The sequence below is a fragment of the Hippopotamus amphibius genome, chromosome 10, assembly GCF_030028045.1.
Source record: "Hippopotamus amphibius kiboko isolate mHipAmp2 chromosome 10, mHipAmp2.hap2, whole genome shotgun sequence".
Taxonomy (NCBI): domain Eukaryota; kingdom Metazoa; phylum Chordata; class Mammalia; order Artiodactyla; family Hippopotamidae; genus Hippopotamus; species Hippopotamus amphibius.
Window position 1 is genome coordinate 50,467,300 of NC_080195.1, and position 24,908 is coordinate 50,492,207.

The 24,908-nt window shown below is 47.1% G+C and overlaps 1 protein-coding gene across 1 annotated transcript in view; it reads left to right on the top strand.

Annotated features, from left to right (window-relative positions):
- The window catches only part of ILDR1 (immunoglobulin like domain containing receptor 1), a 32,430-nt gene extending 7,793 nt beyond the window's left edge, over positions 1-24,637 (top strand). Inside the window, exons 2-8 of the mRNA XM_057697755.1 lie at positions 4,131-4,301; positions 5,705-5,854; positions 9,435-9,554; positions 9,846-9,992; positions 15,939-16,070; positions 16,291-17,123; positions 24,596-24,637. Coding sequence (XP_057553738.1) covers positions 4,131-4,301; positions 5,705-5,854; positions 9,435-9,554; positions 9,846-9,992; positions 15,939-16,070; positions 16,291-17,123; positions 24,596-24,637 — 1,595 coding nt within the window. The remainder of the gene's footprint in view (positions 1-4,130; positions 4,302-5,704; positions 5,855-9,434; positions 9,555-9,845; positions 9,993-15,938; positions 16,071-16,290; positions 17,124-24,595) is intronic.
- Positions 24,638-24,908: the final 271 nt, after the last annotated feature.

A 24,908-nucleotide genomic window follows, 5' to 3' on the forward strand; every position in this document is an offset into this window, starting at 1 on the left:
TCTTCTTGAAAACTGGACCTGCTTCATACTGTGCATCCCCAGTGTGGTTAGTTTTACAGAGAAATTAGAGGCTAAAGGCAAAGATAGGTTTCTGCCTTTGAAATGGGCTGTCTTGCTACTTCCTTTCTCTTCCTCCCAATCTGGAAATTCCTCCTGCTTTTTGAGAGTCCAGGGCCTGACTTCGACTTGGGAGGTCAGGCTTGCCTTCTTGGGAAAGATTGGATTTGGTGTGAGCGAGACCCCGAGTTCAAATCCTGAGGCCGAGAGGGCTTGGCTTATTCCAGTCTCTGAACTTTTGCCCACAGATATGAGCTGGGCTGACCCCTCCCTAGGGAATTTTGTGAGGCTTAGAGACAACATATGTGCATTACCTGGTACACAGTAGATGCTGAGATGCAGAGCAACAGCTGAGAAGAAGGGAGAAAGATTTGCTGGTTTCTCAGCACCTTTTGTCCTGAGACTCTCGGCCACTCTCCACGGGAGGGTGGGCAAGGGGTGAAGGTCTGGGAGCTCTGCAGGATGCTGTAGGGCTAACTCATCCCTGGAGGGAGTGTGAGTGAGCTCAGTGTGGTCAAATATGTGGGAACCTGGCATATTTCCAGGCTCAAAATTCACATAAGGGATGAAATTAGAGGATGAAAGAGTAGTACCAGGCAACAAAGCCAGTGCTGACATTGGTAAAGGTGGGTTATGTCACCCCACATGTGGTTTGTCCATAATTAGGGCATTGGTGGAAGAGCAGCTGCGTGAGCATTTGGTGATGAAGTGGTCACCCTTGTTCCCATTCTTCTGCCCCAGGGTGTCAGATTCAGCCATCTTCAGAGCTACCCCAGAGCAGCTTCTGGCTGCAACCAAATACTTTTCTCTGACTCCCAGCAAACCTGTGCTAACCCCCTGCAGATATTATTCCACCTCAGTGCAAATAATGTTGACTGGAGGCCTTTGAATAAACTGTCATTTGTATGAAATTACCATTCAGCAAAATAAAGAACATGTAGTTTATTAATCACAGTATTAAGGTAACTGCTGCCTGTTGTATATTAATTATTGCCTGTGTAGCCTGGCCCCATGCACTAATTATTTGAAAGCTGTTGAATACCAGACATCTTCCTTTATTTAAAGAATAGTTGGGTAGAGTGGCAAGAGACTGCTCAGGGGCAGATTCGTGGCTCCAACCCCCTTAGAGAATGAATGACCACAGATGAACGACTTGCCTTATCCAATCTCAGATTTACTGTGTATGCAACAGCACAACTTGTTTCCTCCCAGGGCTCATATTTAGTGAGTAAAAGAGAATATTTGAAAGTGCTTTGTGAACCCTAAGATTTTGCTTAGACCACAAATCAGTGTTTTTCTCCCTATTCCAATCCGTGCACATTACTGAAGAAAATAAGCTAGTGTTGACAGTGCCATCCTACTTATTGTCAAATCTGTACCTGTTTCTGCTATTCACTTAAAGCTGTGTTGGGTAAAAGCTTCAAGGTCTACTTCGGATCAGTTCTGGAAAAGAACAAAGAAGTGGTGAGGATGGAGAAGCAAAAATAAAAAATCAGATTATGAAATGATCCTTGTTAGGCTTGAGATACTAGTCATTAGCTCTTCCATTCTGATTGGACTGATTTCCAGGAATCCTACAGCTAGTAGAGACAGCAGCTATTTCCCCCAAACTCCTCAAGGCTTATTTTCAAAATGATATTCTTTTCCCATTCACGACTAAATAAGGAAGTCATCCATCTTCCTGAAAACACCACTTTCACCTTATTACTCGTCTTCAGAAAAGCCTCCAGTGATTATTTATTAACTAGAAATAGACTCTGGAGTGCAATCTACACCCCACCCCATCTCCCCACCATCAGCTCGCCTCATTTATCCTCTGTCTCCCATAAAGCCAGAGGCGTCAGCGGGGTTGGTTCCCTCCAGGTTCTCCAAGGAACTGCCCCTTCCTGCTACAGGCCTTTGCTCACTCCCTTCTTCCATCCTGATGCAATAAGTCTCTCTACCCTCTACCTGTTTTTCACATAGCATCTTAATCCTACCTGGGTTTTAGGGTCTAGCTTAAATCTCTTCCTTCTATGATGCTTCCCACCCACGGGTCTCCCCCACACTTCTGTAGGCGCTCTCTCTAGCATGGCTGTTACTGACACATCCTCATGACAGCCAGGCCTGGAGATGGCTCAGGTCATTTCTGGGGACCAGAGCCCGTCCCAAGCAGCATCCTGCTGTCTTTCTCTGTGGACATGAGACACGTGGCTGCTGGTGCCCCTCGTAAACCACGGTGGACTGTCTTGTGAGGCTTGTGTCCAGAAGGCGAGGCAGGACCCAGAACCCTGTGGCTCTGGCCACTGAGCCAGGCCCACCCAGCTGCTCTGTAAGGGGGGTGACTGTATTTGTTTTGTTTATGGAAGTCAGTCAGTCAAAATGAAGGCAGCTCCACTGGAGAGCTCTATTGGAGACTCCCAGTTTGAACCCCTTTCTCCTTAGCCCTCATAATAAGGGGAAAAAAGGAAAAAGACTCATACACTGTCACTAACGTGACAGCATATATGCCCGCCCCTTGCCAGGTACAATGCCAACTGCTGGAAGTGGATTATCTCCTTGCAAGAATGCAAGGAACTGATTAGGTTAGTGCCGTTATAATCTCCATTCATAGCTGAGGAAACACAAGCTCAGAGAAAGTAAATAACTTGTCCAATGTCCAAGTGAGTAGTTCAGTTTGATTTGAACCCAGTTGTATCTGAGTCCAGAGCCTGGGTTTATTTCAGCCAGTCTACACCAGTGGTTCTCAAAGTATGGTGCTCAGAGAAGTAGTATCAGTATCTCCTGGAAATCTGTTAGAAATGTAAGTTCTTGGGTGCCACCCAAGTCCTACTGAATTAGAAACTGCTGCTGGCCGTGATCTGGTCTGTCACGAGTCCTCCTCAAGTTTGAGTGCTACTGCCCCACACTAAATCTCCTATGAAAAGGCCCCTGTAACTTGGCCTAGAGTCCATACTGACATAGAAGCCTGTGAAGATGCTGGTTGTGTGTGGCCCTCTGACCATGTCAAAGTCCCACCTGGCATTTCTGTGCCCCCTGGTTCCTCATCAGCACAGACGTGGAGCTTTCAGTATTTTCATGGATTTGGAGGGTAAGGGGAGAGAGTTTTTTAAACAGTAAAAAGAAAAATTGTTAGTTCCTTTAAGTCTTTCGTGATGAAATGTGTTGCAGTCTGATCGTTTTTGTTTTATTTGCTTTGTGCTTATGTTGTACTGCCAGTTTTCACGGGTCATTCATTCCATCATTTATTCCACAAACATTTGTTAGGTGCCAAGGAGGTGACAGGCACAGTGTGAGGCTCTTGTGTTTGAAAAGGGAGTCAGAGGCAAACCCAATCGGCCTTCTCAGAGCCTACAGTAGACAGGCCATCCCTGAGAAGTGTGAAAAGCGCTGCCTGAGGGCAGGATGAGGCACCGGGGACAAACAGAGGAAGGCCCTTCTGCCAGACGTGCAGTCATAGGAGGATTCTTGTAAATAGCACTTAGCCTGGTGAAGGGACTGGAGTGGCATCTGGTGACGTGGAGGGGTGCTCCAGCCAAGAGATGTACGTGTGGGTGGACCTGGGAAGACAGCGATCCAACAGCGGAAGGACTGCGGCAAGTCCTGAGTGGCTGAAGCCCTGAGTCGGGTGGGGCATGAAGGGAGATGAGGTCGCAGAGAAGGGCTGAAGGCAGACCTGACTGGCCTCCTAGGCCAGAGTACAGAGGTCAGACTTTATCCTTAGGGAAATGGGAAAGCATTTTGAGAAGAGAAGTGACATGAAAAAGTACATATATTAGCAAAGTCACTCCAGTACATACATGGCCTTCTTTTAATACTGTTTCTTTATCATTGTTGGATGCGTTGTCACTCCCTATGGACTGTGAGCCACGTGGGAGTCATGGTTTTCGCTCTTTTTCTCCTCCATCCCCTCCAGGGTGTCTGGGCCTCAGCCCTGCCCAGGCCGAGTAAGAGCACAGACTGCCTGAGCTGCTCCCAGCCAGTCAGGCAGTGTGTTTCTTGTGCGCATGGTTTCTATTGTCCCATGAAGAGAAGCAGGGCACCCTTAGAGACCCGGTCTGGCCTTCAGCAATGTCTCCTGCTCTTGGCTGCAGGGTGTGTGTCCTTGCTGGTGACGGTCCAGCACACGGAGCGCTACGTCACCCTGTTTGCCTCCGTCGTCCTCAAATGTGACTACACCACCTCTGCCCAGCTCCAGGATGTGGTGGTGACGTGGCGCTTCAAGTCCTTCTGCAAGGACCCCATCTTTGATTACTACTCTGCGTGTGAGTGCCCTTCTCCCCACCCCTCGCTCTCCCGGGCTCCTTCTGTGAAGTACTGCCGTTAGGGTGTAGGAATTATTTAGGGTTACCAAGCCTTTTAGTGAGAAGGAGCCAGAAAGATCACTGAATGCAGTGCCCTTGTTTTACAGATAAACTGAGGCCAGTAGATGAAATAACTTATTCAGGGTCACATACTATTTATTTATTTTAAAATTTATGTCCCGCCTTGTTCTAAAATAAATTAAGGCAGCTTAAACATTAAGTAAAAGGCAGAGCAAATCCTGCCTCCCAGGTCATTCCTGGTTGCCTGCCCGTGCACCAAGATGAGGATGTAGATCTGCCTCACATCACCCCCACCGCCTCCGAATGCAGACAAGAAGACTCCTACCCTCCTGCCCCCATGACACATGAGGAGTAGTCATTTGTGTGCCTCCCACCTACTGTCACATTCTCTTCTAGAGCCAGCCTTCCGGGTGGACAGTCATTCCCCTGCAGACTAAACACTCTCAGTGATGCAGAGCTCACTGCCCACAGGCAGCCTGCTCATCGTTGGACATCTCTGAGTGCTGTGCAGCTCTCCCTGCACTTAGCCAAATCCTACCTCTTAGTAACAACCGCCCCACTCGTGTCAGTCCTGCTGTCTGGAACCAGAGGTCTTCTCTAGCTGTCCACCTCTACCTCTCTCAAGAAACAAAGGAACCCAGATCCCCACCACCAGCCTGGGACAATTAACCATTGGAAATTTGGAGAACAGAAGTAGAAATGCTGTTCACAGGAAGGAACTGAGCTTCCTGAGATGAGGAAAAGGAGGGGGAGACATCAGCTTTACCTTTTTTAGCCCTAATAGCTTACAATATGAACTCTAAAAGCTAACTGTCTGAGCCACCCATGGAGCCTGACATTGTCCCCAGAACACCCCTCTCTAAATTGAAGCATTGTTTCCTGGGGGTTACCCTTAAAATGCCTACATTAAGAGGGAAGGTAGGAGGAATCAGGTAGTAGGCATTTATCACCAGAAAATTTAACAGCTCTCAAAACTGGTATTGCAAGGGCAGGTGGATGAACCCTATGGGAGCAGATTCTGGGGTGACTTTGAAAATGAGGCAAGGGGAATTGGGGTGGGAGATGGGGATGCAGGCAGGATTTGGAATTGATGGCCTATTAGAGGGGTCTGGAGTCTTGCTGCTCAAAGTGTGGGCCATTGGTATCACCTGGGGGCTCATTAGGAACAGAGAATCTCAGATCCCCACTCCAGAATCAGAATCTTCATGTTTAAGAAGATTCCCAGGGGATGCATAGGCTCAGGAAAAATTGAGACGCTTCACTGCTCCAGGGACCCCTAAGGGCACCTTTCTTCATGGGAATTCCCCTCTGCTGTGTGACTTGGGTGTGTCTCCTCTCCCCAGCGTACCAGGCGGCTTTATCCCTGGGCCAGGACCCATCCAACGACTGCAATGACAGCCAGCGGGAGGTTCGCATCGTGGCCCAGCGGCGGGGGCAGAACGAGCCCGTGCTGGGCGTGGATTACCGGCAGCGCAAGATCACCATCCAGAACCGTGAGTGCGGAGGCAGCAGGGAGCTGGGGGTGGAGAGGTGTGTAGACACCAGGCCCAGCGGGCTGAGTCACTGTGGGGATTTCCCTTTTTTTCTGCTGCCTGATGGTCTACTTGGTCACTTTCATTTTTTGAGGAAAGTGCCAGTTGCTCAGAATGTACCACACCATCTGAAGTCACTACCCTGGAAGCTGGTCTCAGGCAAGAAGACATCCTACAGCTTTGGCTAAAGGTCTGGGAGTGGGCAGTTTCCTTTGCTTTCCTGTGATTCAGGGCTAACGTGTGGCTCAGGCTCCCTTGACTCCTTCCACAAATTGCTCTCAGGGCCTGCTCGAACCCCAGGCTCCTGAGTTGCCCTCTGGCCACCCTTGTTGCCCAAATCTAAGGAAGTAGGGGTTCCCAAGTAGATGGCCACCTTCGACCCTCACCCTCCACTGGTAAAGGAAATAGCATCGTGCCTAGAATCAACAGCCGGGTGGGTGCCCCCGTGCTTCCACGCTCTTGCTTAGCCACCGGCAGCAGACCCATTCTTTTCTCTGTTACTGCATCTGAGAGATGGGCCTAATGGCCTCTGTCTCCCCATACCGAAGTGAGTATCAAACGTGACATCGGAAAGCTATTTATAAAGCGTATGCTTTCTCTGTGGGAGTATAGAGAGTAGCGGTCAGTCCTGGCTCTGGAGTCAGACTCAGGCGTAGTCCCTGTCCTGCACTTACAGAGCGTGCGAACTTGGGCAAGTCCCTTCCATTTTTTTAGCCTCAATTTCTGTAAGATGGGACTTGCCATAGTCTGTACCTCTTGGAGAGTTGTCAGGATTAAGTGAGATGATATGTATAAAGCACTTAGCGAACATCCAGTGTGCAGTGAGCTTTAGCTGCGATCACTCAGCACACTTTTGAATGGATGGGTCAGCGTCCCACATGCCTGTCTTGGAATCCAGGACTGCTGTGGTGGGTTATTGGCACAGAATTTAGAGCCTATCTCAATGATAGGCTCTTTGTGTGCAGGGTTAAATAAGTATTGGCTGGTTAAAAGTGAAAAAAAAAAAAAAAAAGAGAGAATACACCTAGAAGGCCACTCAGGGTACCCATAGCAACAATGTGAGGAAATCAGTGACTATTCTGTGACTGTTTAGAGGTAGATCAAGCCAGTTTAAAAATTGCTTCCGACTTTGTGTATAATACCTTGACTATAATACATAAGTCTGATCCAGTTACATTCAACCTCTGAGCTTTCCAAGTCAGCCCTTGAACTCTCAGCCTTAGGGAACATCTGTCCTTTTCTGGTTTCCAGGTGCACCCTCAGAGCTTCAGGGTGACTCTACGTTCTCCAGAGCCCACAGAATTAGCTCTGACCTGACCTCAAAGTTTAAAGTCTCTTCACAGTTTTTGAAGGATGAAAGTCCCCATAGGTGATACTCCCTGGTTTTCTGTCTTTTTTTCCAATTTTGAGCAGCACTGTCTACAACCTTCACTCCCAACCACCTTTGGGTCAGACTGCCTCCTTCTTACTCCTGTGGGAAGGTGGAATTTCCCCTTGGTTTTAATTTTTAACTTCAGGCTTGTTGTGACTTCTTGGAGCCCTTGTTTTCTGATACTTTTATGACTGTGTTTGCATCATTTGAGAAGACCGTGTCAAATCAGTTCTTGGATCATTCAAAATACTAACATATCTGAATGTCCTCATTACTCTGACATCCTTGAAATAATCTTTATGTCTCTAATAAAATTGGGGCAGGTTTAGAACACACATAAACCTTGGAGGGGGACTTCCCTCCAAAGCACTTTCACCACTTTTCCAAGTCTGGGGCAAGCTTGTTTCTGGGAAAGGCAGCGGGTTTGGAAAATCATGAGTAGGAAAAAAATCGTAGGGACTGACGTAGAAAGAGAAGGAAACAGAAGTCAAAGTTAGCTCCAGTGGTGCGTGACCTCGCATGTTTGTTTCATTTCCTCAATAAATATCTCTTGACAAACAGATAATAAAGAATTGCAGCCACAACTGCCAACTGAGCAGGAGCAAGTCTTATAACGAAGGTCTTTAAGAATTTGAAGGTGTCTCCTGGTACTTACTGTGGCTGGAGTAGTAGGGTTGTAGGAGCTGCCCTGATGCCTCTAACTGGACTTTAAGCCCTTTCAGGACAGAGACAGGTCTTGTTTGACCTTCCACAGAGTCTGACACAGTGCTGGACCCACGAAAGGTTGTTAGTGGACATTTGTTGCATTTACTAAACATGAACATAGCATTCACCTGTCTTAACGAGGTGGATGCTTGGTGCGCACAAAAACTGAAATTCTTTTCTTGAGTAACATTTACTCTTAAAATACTGGCATTTCATCCTTACTTATTCAAGTTCATCTCACCTGTCCCTTCAAGCTTCAGAAGTATGTGTTCACAACTGGGGGGGAGTCCCGGCCGTGGAGTTTTCCACCCAGTTTGGAGAGGACAGTAGAGCTTAGTGGTTAAGGGCACCAGCTTTGGGTTTGAACCTACCTTTGTTACCTCTCTTTGTTCTAGCTTCCTCTAGTCTTAGTTTCCTCATGTGAAATGCAGCTAATAATCCTACCCTCTGTATCAAGATTAAGTTTGTGAGTAAACAAAAGCCCAAAATATTAGTCTTAAACAATAAAGAAGTTTGTTTCTTCTCGTGTATAAATTTGGAGGTGGACAGACCAGAACTAGTGTGGTGGCTTTTTTCCATTAAGTCCTCAGGGACCGAAGCTCCTTCCAGCTCACCAAGAATGTTATCTCCTTCCTCTGGTCCAGGATGGCAGCTGTCATGTTTGCTTTCCAGGTAACAGAGTAGAAGAAGAGATGAAAAAGGAAGGTGCAATGAAGTTCCTACACTGTTTTTAGGAAAGTCCCTGGGAGCCATCATGTGACACTTCTGCTCACATTCTGTCCACCAGAACTGAGTTACGTGTCCGTGTCCATCTGTAAGAGAGGATGGGAAATAGCGACTTTATTCTGGATGGCCGTGTACATGACCAGAAGTTCTAGGACCATGAGAGGAGAGAATAGACATTGGGAGATAGCCGGTAATCCCTACCTCACCCACTTAGAGTTGTTTTGGGAAGTAATTGACGTGCTGTATCCAAAATCCTTTCAAGGTACCTAGTAGGGCTCAATGAATGGTCAGTTCTGCCAGCTTTATGTTGTTTGGGGAAAGAAGAGAGTCGCAAAGGAAGGAATTGAGGCCTTTCTCTGAACTCTGAGAGGCCCTGTTGGGATGTGGTAAGTACAGTGCTGGGGACTTGAAGCTACCATAGATCAGAAACCAGTGTGAGAGAGTAGCGTTGACATGTATGCCCTACCACATGTGAAGTAGATGGCTATTGGGAAGCTGCTGCATAACACAGGGAGATCAACTCGATGGTGGGTGATGACTTAGAGGGGTGGGATAGGGAGGGTGGGAGGGAGTTACAGGAGGGAGGGGATATGGGGATATGTGTATAAATACAGCTGATTCACTCTGGTGTACAGCAGAAACTGGCACAATTATACTTCATTAAAGAGCTTAAAAGGAAAGAAAAGAAAGCAGTGCCCTCTCCTTTAACTACTGGCCCCTTCCCATCCCCCACTGCAGGAGCGGACCTTGTGATTCATGAAGTGATGTGGTGGGACCATGGAGTGTATTATTGCACCATTGAGGCTCCAGGGGACACGTCAGGAGACCCCGATAAGGAAGTGAAGCTCATGGTCCTGCGTAAGTGCTCCTGGAGCTTTCTGTTTGGCCACCCCACTGTGACACTTTTACACGCAGAAAAAAAAGAAAAACAGAAACAGGCAAGCCTAGGTTGTTGCTGTCGGTAGCCAGCCTCTGACGTGCCCTTACCACAGCGAAACAGTTTTTTGTGGCTGTTTTTTGTTTTGCCTGTACGTGGCTCAGCCTTAACCTGTAGGTCAAGAGCTGTGTTGATCCGACCACGAGAATGTTACAACCCGAAGCGTGCCCCTGCATGTTTAGTTCAGCCCCTGCCCGGCGTCTCCCCTGCAGACTGGCTGACGGTGATTTTCATCATCCTGGGTGCCCTCCTCCTGCTCCTGCTGATCGGAGTGTGCTGGTGCCAGTGCTGTCCTCAGTGCTGCTGTTGCTACCTCCGCTGCCCTTGCTGTCCCACCCGCTGCTGCTGCCCCGAAGAAGGTGAGAGGGGAGGAGGAGCCGTGGGGGGGGGCGGCGCAGGCGCCTCGTGCCCCGGGCAGATGAGTTTCATGTGCTCGGCGCAAAGCCGTGGCTTCTTCCAGGTTCTCCTCCGTGCCCTTCTCCCGTCCGAGGCTCAGAGGTCTTTGGCCTCAGCCCAGAAAATGATGCTTAGGGAAGCCATAGAGCCAAGTGGGAGGACTTCTGCCTGTTCACCTCCTAGCCTGCCCAAGGCCTCCTGCAGGTGGCTCTGCCTACCGATGGCCTTTCCTCAGCGGCCCTGATATGCCTGTGCTCTAGTATGTGTTCCCAGCACTGACCTTGCTTAGACACGAGGTGGCCGGAGGGAGTGGTTTGCATGGAGCAGTGAGAGAGACGTCCACTTCTCAGAGACGATTTGAAAAAGAACAGATAAGAGAGAGAGGTTGGAGCAGGGGTTCTCAAACTGAAGAACCTCCTGGAGGGCTCCATCTTCAGAGTTTCTGATTTAATCGGTCTTGGGTGGGCCTGAGAATTTATATTTCTCAAAAGTTCACAGAGGGTGCAGTGCTGCCAGTCTGGGGGCCACACCCTGAGAGCCTCAGTTTTAGACAAAGGAAAGGGGGCGGAAGAAGACCTTGCTCGAATGGAATCTTCTTTTGGGCTTAAATTTGACCTTTTAAAACAGAATTCTGACATGCCCTAAAAAATCTGGTGAAGGCAAAAGAAAAAAGTTTATTCTACAAAGATCTTTCGTTACTAAAGAGATGGAATCAACAGCTTTAAATGGAAGGAGTTTTTATGATTTTAAAGTAACATTTCCTTTTCCTGATGATATAAGTAAAGTGTTACCTTGTAGAAAATGTGAAATGTAGGAAAATGAAAAGACTAATCTAGGTACCGGGATATAACCACTCTTATCATTTTGGCCTATTTGAAAGAAAACTTTTTAAAAGAAAAAAATAAGAAATGGGCCCTTAAAATAGAAACAAAACCTAATCTACAATGTCAAGAAGGTCAATCTCTGAATCTAGTTTCAGGCCTATGTTCTGAGGTTGCTGTCTTACAGGAAAAGAGAACTAACTTTTATTGGATGTCTGGTATGTGTGGGCCCTTTGCATATATTTCCCTTTTGAATCCTCCCAACCCTAGAAGGCAGGTATCATCGTTATTTAACATGAGGAGACTGAAGGTCAGGGCCGCACACAGTTGGTAAGTAGCAGAAGCAGTGCGGCGTTGCACGTATGCTCGTGTGACTTACGAGTGCCTGAGTTTCCCACAAGAGAGGCTGCCACGACCTGTCTGTGCGGATCACCATGGGATTGGCTGAGATGCCAACGAACTCCTTCAAGAGAGGAGAAATAGCAGAGCACTCGGTGTTGGGCTATGGAGCTCCCTACCTTTCAGAGGCCTCTGGGCGAGATGCCACGTAGACATCCCTGCCCCTGGAGCAGTAAGATGCAGACTGAGATGAGAGAAACTCTCCCAAGATACTTTCTTGGAATCCCTGGGTTTGTGGGGCACTCAAAACAGGCAGGGCTAGAGGCACAGTCAGCACAAGAGATAAACGTATCCACTGTCCGTAAGCTGATAAACAGGTTCTGGGAGAAAGTGGTTTCTCCTCAGTGGTTAGAGTTCATTTAGAAGAATTGGTAAGATAAAGAAATGTGGGCCACACGTAAAGATCCCTGAACTTGAGCAGATGAGATCACTTTCAAAGTGAGTCACTTGGGGAGTCTGTCCTGAGAAATTTGGTGAAGAGAGGAGATTACATGGAGGGGGCGGGAGTTGTTAAGGAAAGCTCTCGGGAGGGGGAGAGAGTATATGTTATTTTTTGTTGATTTTTTTTTTAGAATAAGGTAGCCCGAAGCACATTTGTAGATGAAGAACCAAGGCCAATAGAAAGAGAGTGAAGGGAAGCATTGGACAGGGAGGCACTAGCTGAGGAGGGGTGGAGCCCGTGGGAGCGACATCAGGCTTGCCGTGAAAGGGTTACCTTTAGAGAGGAAAGGAAAAGGAAGCCTGCCCTCTGAAGACAGAGAAGTCCTTCACACGTGTAAGGTCTTTACGGTGTAAGGGAAGAAGCTGAGGGAGTGAAATCACACCAGCCTGTCTGGATTTCAGCAAAATTCAAAATTCTAGACGCAAAAGACAGCCTCGAGATCAAAGTCAGTGATTCTTGAACGTCCGCGATCACAGCCCACCTCCCCCACCTGCTCCCACTTCCCAGGGAGAGTTGACAGAGGACCAGAGAGGAGAAAATGAAAATGACACCAAAGTTTAGTAACCCTTGGTAATTCACTTAGTACTAGTAAACCACCTACAGTAGAACTTAAAGATGAAAGTTGTTGACACTGAACCTTGATTTTATTGTGGGACCTGGAGAGACAACTTCCACCTCTAGATGGGTTGCTGACCCTCCTCCCCGCAGAACCCCTAGGCACACCCGGCAGTGGGCCACAGGCCACATGGAGAACCTCTGAGCTATGCCACCCACCTTCCCATGCCTTCAGCAGAGGGAAGGGACGCCTGGAGAGGCTTTTCCACAATTACACACAGCTTGTTAGCGGTGAGCTCTGGACTAGACCTAGGTCTCTTGATTCCACGTCCAGGGCTCGTTCCTCTTCCTCAACAAAGACATGTCATCAGCTGAAAGTTCATAGGGAGGGGAAGACATGAGAAGTGGGGAACGCTTAAAATGCTGCTCTGGAGGAGGGAAGCAGGGTCGCTAGATCCGTCAAGGAGATCTATGTACTTTGGGAGAAGGGCTATATGAGGTCCGTGGAACCAGCATGGGCCCAGGCAGCATTGACCGGTGGTTCCCTCAAGCTGAAATGGCAAGAGTTCAAGGGGCATGAGATTCTAGGATGCTTCTGAGGATGTCACGGAAAGGACTGCCAGTCAAGTCAGTATACTATGTATACAGCCAGTATAAATAAAAAAAGGAAAAGGACTGCATGACCATGGGATGGGAGGGCGAAGAACACTCTGTAAGAGTGGGAGGGGTGGTAAGGAATGTTAAGAAGTTCGAGGTCCTCAGGGGCACCATGGGTGATGTGCACAGAAGATGCTGGCTGCCAGTCTTTGGAGGAGGGGAGCTGTTGTCACAGAAGGGTCATCTTAGAGAACATACCTGGGTTTTCCTCAGAAATGAGACTGAATATGCTTTCAGTGGTTTAGTCTCCAAATGTGTAATTTTTGTCTTCTATGGGATCTAAGGTGAAAGAAGCGACTTTAACAATTTATTTTAACAAGGAGAGGCACGACATGTTGACCGTCTGTCATGTGTTAGGCATTTCACAGGTAATACCTTATTGAACTGCAGCAACTTTGTGAAGTAGGTATTATTTTCCCCAGCTCAGAGATGAGGAGATTGCGCTCAGACACTTTGGAAACTCACTCAAAATTATGCAGCTAGTACCTGTTGGGATTCAAGCTGAAGTTCCCGTGACCCTCAGAGCCTGTGTTTAAGGAAACCGATCCCTGAGGACCGTAATTCTCAGAATGTTGTTGAGAATCCACAGTCGTCAACTCCAGTTCGACTCGGAGCTTGTTGAAAACATGGATTTTTCCACCTTGTATTAGACTGAAGTCCAGTCTGGGAGCAGGGTCCAGGAGTCTGTATATTTAACTAGCTCGTTAAAGGTGACCAAGGCACACTTTACACTACTGAGGTTCAGAGATAACTTATTAGGAGTCTTTTGAAGCTTTGTTAATTTCTCTCTGTTTCTTATTTTATTGCCTGATTCCCTATTAGATGAGCAATAGAAACCCCTGATAGTCTAGACTTCCCCATGGAGCTGTTTCCAGGGACAGGAGGGCAAGGGAGAAGCTCAGAGGCTATATTTTCCCATTCCCATCTCATCCGTTCCAGTGCATCAGGGAAGGGAGGGACCTTGGGAAAAAGTTTGTGGCAGCTAAGAAGGGAGCAGGTGGGTTAATCTTGGGAATGCGTGAAAATTTGGCAGGAAAGCTCATGGAGGATCTGGGAGGGTCTCTAGGGAGTCATCTCTACAGGGGGTCCCATTAATTAAAAAGTCATTCGGGGAGCACGGAGTTAAGCCCAACTATTCTTTTCCCTCCTATTGAATTGGAGGAGTTGAAGAAGGAAGTGGCCTAAACGGGGAATGTTATCACCTGGAGGAAACCAAGATTCAGTTAGAGGGGCAGGCGGTGGGTAGGGTTGTTCCGGGTGGAATCAGATGTCCCCAGCCTTCAAGCAGAGGTTAGTCTGCAGTGGGCTGAAAGGTGTGGTGCTGAGCGGAGAGAAATAAAGTGAGGCGGTACTACTGCTGGGGAAGGGTTTTGTTTTTTGTTTTGTTTTGTGTTTTTGCTTTATCACATAAATAAAGGAGTCTGGGAACTCTGTGGTTTGGCAGAAAGAGTACAGGCTTGAGCATCAGCCAGACACAGGGTCGCACACTGCCTCTGCTGGTCGCCAGCAGGGACATCGGGCTGGGGAGGTAAACTCTCCAAGCCTGACTTTCTCATCTGATTCTCACACTAAGAGGTTTCTCTGAGGTTATTTAGTTCATGTAAAATGACTGGCACATCTTAAGGAGGGCACAATGTGTGCTGAAGTTGGCATGTATAGGGAGCTGGGAAAGCGCTGAGCAAGTGAACTTGTCTTCGGAGGGTCTGGAGTGCTGTCCTTTGGCATGAAGGTGTGGCAGCTAGGTGAGCTGCTCTAAGTTTGCATCTGATTTCCTCCAGGCTGGGCTGTGACTCACCATCAGGGCTGGAGCGCCAGACATTTCTGGGGGCTTGGCTGCAACCACTTCCTGTCTTGCTGGAAGTTGGTTTCATGCTAGAGCCATTGGGTAGCCTTCCAGATGGCCCTTCAGCTGCTGGCCTCAGCAAATCCCCCATCCTGTGCAGCTGGGTCCAGAATGCCTGTCTTCTACCTCCTCCTACTGCGGTAAGAGGAAGCCTCTGGCAGAGCCCTGCTGTTTTAGGGGTGGCCACAGGGCTTGGAGGACCCAGGGAGAGGTGAGAGTTGCCAGGTTGGGGGCCTAAGGCAGGCGCTTCCTGCACTTAAGCACGCAAGTACATTTCCTGCATGCATGGATAGACAAGGAGCTTGGGAGACATGTGCACTCGATCACAATTACCTCAAATAGAAATTCATGAAAAAAACAGCTAGATGCATTTGTTTTTAATTTGTACTTTTTGTGGGTTGTGTGCCTCAGGCCAGCGGCAACTACGGGACTGGAGAAACATTTCTATGGATCCCTTGTGCTGCTTTTTTATGTTATTTGCTTTGCCCTGAAAGGAAATGGTATTTCCCTTCTCCCCTCTCTGCCTCTACCACACCCATTAGAGATTCCCCCTACTTAGGGGAAACCCCAGCACTTAATAAAGTGAGGAGAAGAGTAGAAAGGATCCACTTCAGCTTTTTGCATTCTCTGCCTTCTTCCCCCTGGTTTTCTCCCACTCGGGGCTGGCATTACCAGCTAGAAATGTTCTTCTGTACCTCTCCCTTTACCAGTAATTCTACCCATTGACCTCAGCATCTACATCCTTCTCTTTTTCTTTTTCCACTCTGAGCAGGCAATCCTCCCAAGCAGCCCCTGACTCACAGCCTCCTCTAAGCCCTTTGCATCTGTACCTTCTACATTTGGCCTGTGGCATTTCATTGCCTGCTAATATCTATACATCTACCTATACATTTTAGGTGAACTGGGGAATGGGCAGGACAATGAAATGTTTTCAAGACTAGGAAGTCAAGTTTTAAGATTTTATTTCCTAGGGTGCAGGAGTCTTGGCTAGGGAATTTATTCCCAGCTCCTTGCCAAAAGACTAGTTGATTCACTACTTCCCTTAACTCTTACTCCTATGCAAGAGAGGTCACAATAAGCTTTGAGGAGAGAAAGTGGCCTCTTGGCAAGGCTGCTAGGTGGAGAGAAGTGAAGTGGGAGGTGTGGGCCTTGCCCTGGCTGAGGGTCTGCATTTCTCCTTTTTCCCCTGCAGCCCTGGCCCGCCACCGCTACATGAAGCAGGCTCAGGCCCTAGGCCCTCAGATGATGGAAAAACCCCTGTACTGGGGGGCGGACAGGAGCTCCCAGTTTTCATCTTATCCAATGAACCCACTGCTGCAGCGAGGTAAACCTTGCCAGAGATTTGGGGTGGGAGAGTGTGAGGGGCAAGGGTAGGAGCACGGTGCTGCACTGGGGCCTTCGTGACCCATACGGTGGGAATCTTTACCGCTGAGGATGGGAGGGGGTAGAGGCAAGCTAAACAAGGCGGCACTTTGGTGCCCTGGTTCTGAGGAACGTGTTTTGGACCAGCAGTTCTGCATGTTCTTATCCTTGTTTTCAATCAGATTTGTCCCTGCGATCCAGCCTCCCAGAGATGCCAGTGACCCAGACCACCGCTCACCCTCCTATCACCAGTGGTGTCCTAGAGTATTTGGAGAAGGAGCTGCGAAACCTCAACCCAGCCCAGCCTCTGCCGGCTAACCTCCGAGCCAGACCTGGCCATCCCCACAGCATGCTGTCCTCCCTGGGCTCTGAGGTCGTGGAACGCAGAATCATCCACCTGCCCCCGCTGGTCACAGACCTGCCATCTTCGCGGAGGACCAGCCACTCCTCCCGCCAGCAGTGGCTCCCCCCGCCTCCTCCGCCCGGACCCTGGGATCCGAGGGAGGGGAGAAGGCAGCACCGCTACTCTGATTTCCACCAGGAGCTCCAGGACTGGGAGCCTCAGCGCTGGGCGCTGGAACAAAGGGAGCTGGACCGACTGCGGAGCGGAAGGCACCGCAGCTCCAGGCAGCGCGGGTCGCCCAGGCCCTGGTCGGACAGGGACGGGGACAGCCTCAGCGACGGCCCCTCGCCCAGCGAGGCCCGCCGGGGGCCCAACCGCCCCCCCCTCCGGAGCCGTCCCCCAGAGAGAGCCCGCAGGCCCAGCCCCCGGGGCAGCGCCCGGGGGCACCAGAGGCGCAGGCACCGCAGCTACTCCCCTCCCCTGCCCTCCGGCCTCAGTGCCTGGAGCTCCGAGGACGAGGAGAAGGAGAGGCGGCGCCGGAACTGGGGGGCCCGCCGCCGCCGCCGCTCGTGCTCCCCAAACTGGCCTGAGGAGAAGCCACCCAGCTACAGCTCGCTGGATGTCACCCCAGGCAAGAATGGCAGGAAAAAAGGGAGTGTGGAGAGGCGCTCGGTGAGCCTGGGGCTTCCCGCTGAGGGTCGGGCGTGGGCAGAAAGGACGTTTCAGCCAGGCTGACGCAGGCCACCTCACATGCCGCTCAGGGTCCCTTGTCCCTGTTTGACACCGCCTGCCCTCCGGGCTTGGTGAGAGCCTCTTGCAGAGCTGGAAGGGACCCGTGCGTGCGGAGGGCAGGGGAGGGGCTGGGGCTTGATGCTTAAGAAGGGCCCCCTCAGCCTCCGTCTCCTGGCTCCAGCCCTCATCACAGTCCCCTGAGGCCAGGCGGGCAGGGTCCCCCCATTTCACGGATGAGGAAACCAGGCTCAAAATAAGTAAGCACCTCGTGAGTGGCTGAGCTGACTCTAACGCAGGCCTTCACCAGCTAAGGCTTTACTTCCTGCCATAGCGGTCTTGCTTTACTTAGCAACTATTTCCATACCCCAGATTAGAACATGGGCCTGACAAGACGTTTGTGCCCCTGCTGGGTGCTGCAAGTCAGCGTGCAAGGGCCTCTTGTATTCGAGGATGAAGCCCTCTGAGATTCCCCTGGAAAGTATCGTTGAAGTGATTTAGGGAAAAAAAAAAAGCAAAAAACCCAAAAGCCAAAAAACCAAAAAAACCCAAACGCTGAATATCCTCTGAATATAGACCTTTTTTTTTTCCCTTTAAGATGTGACTTTAAAAAATCATTTTATAATTAATATACCCCAATGATAGCATTCCTTCTAGGTTGTCACTTTGCAAAGTTATGCTGGTTGTTGCGCAAAAATATTCATGAACTCCTTCAGAACCAACCTACAAGCTATCCACGAAAATCTCTTTGTCTATGCGACCAAAATCCTTTTTCTGTTTTGCTTCTGTTGAGATAAAGGGATATGTAATAGGTTGTGAGGGAAGTTCCCAGAGTAGAGGGATAATTAGAGGAACAACAGGTTTAATCTCTCACACACTTTGAAGGATACCACTCTCATCTGGAAACGCAAGTTCTGCTGTGACTCCTTTTTTAAAACCGATCATCTGCGTAACGTGCGCAAAGAAACAGGCACCTTATGAGAGCCCCAGTGCTGGTTTTTCTGGGGAAGAAACTTGGTAAAACGGTGATTTGTGAGGAAGGTAGCGAAGGCCCACAGACATTTCAGAAATAATCAATGGCAGTTATATCATATTCTCACAAATGTCCCACGAGAGAGGCAAAGACCAATAACAGTGACACTTAGTAGTATCATTACTAAGTGGTCCTGAGCTATGGACATTTATGCAACATCTCATTTAATCCTTTCAACACCCTGTGAGGTTTGTACTATAATGTTCGTTTTACAGTGGATACGACTCTTTCTTCCATGTTACCAGTAAGCAAATTACATCCTGAACGAAACTACAGAACCCATCAGAGCCAGGACGACCACTGTTACTTTGGTTATATGGTTAACTAGACAGTCTCTTATCCTCATTTTCACAGAAAAAAATGTAATTTAAAAGTCAGCTTTGGGCTTCAGATCGAAACCCTAGTTTCTTCTAAGTTAAACTTTATTTTCTTCTAAATTAAGTTATATGGGTTCTTGTAAGTGAGAGAAGGGTAAAAGGAGAACCAGTTATGTTCTGGATACTGGGATAAGCCCTTTCCAAGCCTTATTTCATTTAATCCTGGCAACAACCCTGCAAGGCTCAGTAAGGTTAAGTAACATCCTCAAGGTCACACAGCCAATAGGGAGTGAAGCCAGAATTTGAGCAAAGCCCTCTGACTCTCAAGCCTGTGCCCTTTTCAGTAGCTCATGCTGCCTAATTAGAAGAAAATCGTCTGGGGCAGTGATGTTTTCTTGTGACTTTATTTCTTCCTTATTTTCTGAAAGTGTTACAGCTTCATCATCAAGATGTACATACCAATAATTCTATCACAAGCAAACCAAATTTTCTTTCTTTTTTCTTTTTTATAAATTTATTTTTATTTGTTTATTTATTGGCTGTGTTGGGACTTCATTGCTGCACACGGGCTTTTTCTAGTTGCTGCGTGCGGGGGCTACTCTTCGTTGTGGTGCTCAGGCTCCTCACTGTAGTGGCTTCTCTTGTTGTGCAGCATGGGCCCTAGGCGCGTGGGCTTCAATAGTTGTGGCACACGGGCTCAGTAGTTGTGGCTCATGGGCTCTAGAGCACAGGCTCAATAGTTGTGGCGCGTGGGCTTAGTTGCTCCGTGGCATGTGGAATCTTCCTAGGGCAGGGCTCGAACCCGTGTCCCCTGCATTAGCAGGCAGATTCTTTACCACTGCGCCACCTAGGAAGTCCCGCAAACCAAATTTTCAATTGTAAAGTTGCTTGTGAGAGGCAAAGTCGCCCGAGATAATTTTAAAGGCCTTCATTGTTTTGGATCTCTCCGAGCTTATCTGCAAACTAGTTATCACTTTACTTTATCACAGTCAACTGTCCACTCATATTCTGAGTGACCAGAGGCCCAGGACCAGAGCTTGATTTGGAAGGTTGATTTATTTGAAGGGCACTGTGCTTTGTTTGTAACATATTTTGAATGCCTTTAGTGGGGCCAAAATCTCACTCTTCTTTGGTGGGGCTGGATGCTTTCCACACAGCTTCTAGCCTCTGAAGTCTTTGGACCTTGCAACTAACTTTAGAAGTTATAATACAGTTGAGCCACTAGATGGTGATCTTTGATTATATACAACTTGAAGTTTCTTGAGTTAAGATGTTATCACTATTTTCTTAAATCAAGCTTTCAACACATACAGCTTTACCATAACTTTTTACAAAATACTTATTAAAAATACTTTATTAAATATTCAGAGTAATATGAATTAATCAAAGAAAATCTTTTGGCTCAAATGGACTCTTCTCTGGAGTAATGTTTAACAAGTAGATACCAACAGGCAAGGCCTTCCATGTACGGGAACTCATGGGAACTGAACTAGGTAAGGAGTATTCTCTTGCCCAGTACCCATGAGAAAAGGGAAGTTATGTTGAGGTATCTCCCATTTGACTCCAGAACCAGGACTCCAGCCAAGATCTCATTGCGTGTCTGGTGGTCTTTTCACTCCACCAAAGGCTACAATCTCAGAAATATAAGAAGCAGTAATACAACCTTTAAACTTCAGTGTTTTCAGACTGAGTGGTCCCTGTGTTCCTGGGCTCCTTCAAATTGATTATATTTCTTTCCAAACTTGCTCTTTCAGAAAGGGCTGCTCAAGGCATTACTGGTTTCTTCCAAACTTGGCCTGTACACACCTGTTCTACTACAAGAGAAAACTGCATTCTTTCCTCTCCAAGCTAAACTCAAACTTTCTGTAGAGAATCCAAGATTTTTATTTTCTTGACTCTGATTTAATAAAAAAGATTTTTTTTAGGTTGCGGTACTTTCTTCTACTTTCAATAAAATGTCTATTCTTTGATAATGTCTTTTCTTTAGAAAGCCCTTTACAACGTCCTTTTGCTGCATTTTGTTGCTTTCCTTTGTGTCAGAGAGCGTTCATCCCATAGCATTTTTTTTCCAAGAAAAATTTTTTTTATTGAAGTATGATTGACTTACAATGTCTCAGGTGTAGAGCACAGTGATTCAGTTTTATATATATATTCTTTTTCAGACTCTTTTCCATTATAGATTATTACAAGATATTGAATATAGTTCCCTGTATAGTAGGTCCTTGTTGGTTATCTGTTTTACATATAGTAGTGTGTATGTGTTAATCCCAAGTTCCTACTTTATCCCCTGCCCCTTTCCGTTTGGTAACCATAAGTTTGTTTTCTATGACTGTGGGTCTATTTCTGTTTTGTAAATAAGTTCATTTGTATCATTTTTTAGATCCCACATATAAGTGATATCATACGATATTTGTCTTTCTCTATTTGAATTCACTTAGTGTGATAATCTCCAGATCTGTCCATGTTGCTACAAATGACATTTCATTCTTTTTTATGGCTGAGTAATAATCCATTGTATATATATACCACACCTTTCTTAAAGAAATTTCATTGGACTTCCCTGAAGGTCCAGAAGTTAAGACTCTGTGCTTCTATTGCAGGGGGCATGGGTTCGATCCCTGGTCAGGGAACTAAGATCCCACATGCTGCATGGTGTGACCAAAAAAAAAAAGAAAAAAAAATTATTGAAATATAGTTGATTTACAATGTTGTATCAGTTTCAGGTATACAGCAAAGTGGTTCAGTTTTATAAATATATGTATTCATATATATATATACACACATATATTTGTGCATATATATTTGTGTCTGTGTATATTTGTGTATATATACATATATATTCTTTTTTAGATTCTTTTCCATTATAGGTTATTACAAGATATTGAGTATAGTTCCTGTGCTACATAGTAGGTCCTTGTTGGTTATCTGTTTTATATATAGTACTGTGTGTATTTTAATCCCAAACTCCTAATTTATCCTTCCCCTACCTTTTCACCTTTAGTAGCCATAAAGTTTGTTTTCTATGTCTATGTATATGTACCACATCTTCTTTATCCATTCATCTGTCGATGGACATTTAGATTGCTTCCATGTCTTGGCTATTGTAAATAGTGCTGCTATGAACATAGGGGTACATGTATCCTTTTGAATTATAGTTTTGTCTGGGTATATGCCCAGGAGTGGGATTGCTGGATCATATGGTAGCTCTATTTTTCGTTTTCTGAGAAACCTCCATACTGTTTTCCACAGTGACTGTGCTAATTTACATTCCCACCAACAGTGTAGGAGGGTTCTTTTATCTCCACACTCTCCAGTATTTGTAGACTTTTTTGATGATGACCATCCTGACTGGTGTGAGGTGATACCTCATGGTAGTTTTGATTTGTATTTCTCTAATTAGTGATGTTAAGCATCTTTTCATGTGCCTGTTGGCTATCTATACGTCATCTTTGGAGAAACGTCTATTTAGGACTTCCGTCCATTTTTTGATTGGGTTATTGGTTTTTCGTTTTGTTTGTTTTGTTTTGATATTGAGCTGTATAAGCTGTTTGTTTATTTTGGAAATTAATACCTTATTGGCCACATCACCTGTGAACATTTGCTCCCATTCTATAGGTGGTTATTACTCTAAACTCTTTCTCAGGTCGACTGCCTATCTCCACTCAGTTCATCTTCTGGGGTTTTATCTTGTTCCTTCGTCTGGAACATATTCCTCTGCCACCTCATTTTGTCTAAAGTTGCTATTTGTACTTTTATGTGTATGGTGGGTTAGTTATGTTTCTTGACTTGGAGAAGTAGCCCTCTGGGAGGCATCCTGTGGGTCCCAGCAGTGCATTCCCCTCTTGTTACCCAAACTATATTCTCTAGGGGTTCCCCCTAAGAGGGCTGCCTGGGTCCTTCTGTTGTGGGAGGCTGACTATGTGCGCAGTCTGGTAGGCTCATTGGGCCCTAGTTTAGTTGGTTGTCAGGCCCTGTCTTGTACAGATGCTGCTGGTTGCTGTTTAGTGGGGTCTGCTCATGTGCTGGCTGGTTGTGGAATCCAAGGGGGCCCCCCCAGGGCTAGTGCTGGCTCACTGGTGGGTGAAGTCAGGGTCCTGAAGACTCGGGGGCTGTTGCCCAGCCACTAGCAGGTGAAGCCAGATCCTGGGGTTCATGCCAGACTACTGGCAGGCAGAGCTAGTTCCCAGAGTCTTGCTGCAGGGTCCAGGGATCTCAGCACTTGTTTCATATCATTGGTGGAAGGGGGGCAGTTCCTGACACAGTTGGGTATGTGGTCCAGGTCCTGAACTTTGCATTGGCCTGACTGTGGTCAGGGCCAGGGTCCAGCTGGTCCCAGGGTAGGATCTGGCCTGTATTGCAGATCATAGATTTTTTGCTTCTGATGTCTGCCCCCTGGTGGGTGAGGCTGATCTAGAGGCTTGTGCAGGCTTCCTGGTGGGAGGGGCTGGGTCTTGGCCCTTTGGTGGGCTAGGCCGTGTCTAGAGGCTTTTGTGGGCTCTGTAGTCTCTAGGCAGCCTGTCTGTGGATGGGGGGGGGGGGGGGGCTGTGTCCCCACCTATTTACTTGTTTGACCTGAGATGTCCCAGCACTGGTGCACTTACAGGCTATTGAGGGGGCCCAGGTCTTGATGCTAATGAGCCAATAATGGCAACTGCCAGGCATGTTCATATGGTTGAATGTTTCACAATATGTCTGCAAGCAGTGTGTCTCTCCAGGAGACTCTCCAAGACCAGCAGGTAGGTCTGGCCCAGGCTCCTATGAAATTGTTGCTTTTGCCCTGGGTCCTGGTGAATGTGCGATTCTGTGTACGCCTTTTAAGAGTGAAGTCTCTATTTCCCCCAGTCCTGTGGGGCTCCTGCAATTAAGCCCAGCTGGCCTTCAAAGCCAAATGCTTTGGGGCTCATCTTCCTGGTGCAGGATCCCCAGGCTGGGGAGCCTGACATGCAGCTAAGAACTCTCACTCCTGTGGGAGAACCTCTGCAATATAACTATTCTCCAGTTTGTGGGTCACCCACCCATGGGGTATGGGAGTTGATTATATCACGAGTCTGCCCCTCCCAGCTGTCTCATTGTCATTCTTTCTATATATCTTTAGTTATAGGAGATCTTTTCTTGTAGGTTCCAGTTTTGTTTTAATTGATGGTTGTTCTGGAAATAGTTGTGATTTTGGTATGCTCATGAGAGCTCAGGGCCTTTCTACTGTGCCATGTTGGCCTCTCTGTCCCATCCCACAGCATTTTGATTAGAAATCATGCCCCCTTAAAGTTCACTTTCTTGATAAAATGGAAACACAAGATTTTTATAGCAACATGAATATAGTACGTACATACACATTTTGAACAGTATGTTTTGAGACAGATACCTTATCTTCCCATTTCAAACAAGGAAGGTCACATTCATTGCTGACTGCTGTAGATATTCAAAACTGAAATAAAAATAATCCTCTCTAACACATAGTTGGAGAAATATGAGAAATGAAAACCATAGTCCTTGAAGTCCTCATAGCACAAGATGAGAAAGCCGAAAGATCAAGTGGAATAACTTCTGAAGAAAAGCCACTCAGTTTGGTCAGGAAGAGGTCACTAGTGATCTGAAAAAAATAACTTCAGAGAAATACCAAGGGATGAAGCTTAACTTTTTAGACAAGGGCTGAGAACAAATGGTTCAGGAGAATATAAATGGGAACAGGAGAACTGGGCCATGTCTTCATGAATGAATTTTAGAGAGAGGGATCGATGAATGGAACAGGGTACCTTTTTTCCAAGGTAAGAGAGACTTAAAGATGTTAAAACTCAGCAAAAAGCAGAGTGAGTGAAACTCTTAAGACATTTTTAGAAACTAAAAGGGTTTGAGGGAGGCTGGAGAGAGGTAGAAAGATGAGAACCCTAAGCCAGGGAGAGAAACTGGCTTCATGGCGAGCCAAGAAATAATTTTTAGATTTAGAGCTGCTGTCCCAGCAGCCACCACTCACCGAGGATTTGCACCAGAATCAATCCCATATGTATTGTATACATAGACAGTAGAGCCCAGCTGACTGGATTTTTGTGTGTTCTTTTATTTCCTAGGAGAGAGAGAGCTCCCATAGTGGAAAGAGTGTGGTCATTTAGTCACTGGGACAACACTGCTTCTGTGGCTACTTCTCAGCTCCTGCATGTCATCAGCATCACCTAGATTTCCAGCTGACTTGGGAGGGGACTTTCCAGCTGACTTGAGATGGACCCCACAAGTTTGTATCTAACAGTTTTGGCTTAGATTCTGAGAATCAAATAGAAGAATTTTAGAAACAAAGTTTGAGGAATCAATGACTATAGTTTTAGCCTGGTATACACTCTGCATATTTAGATAGTCGGACTTGTAATGAATCCTAACTGGGATGTA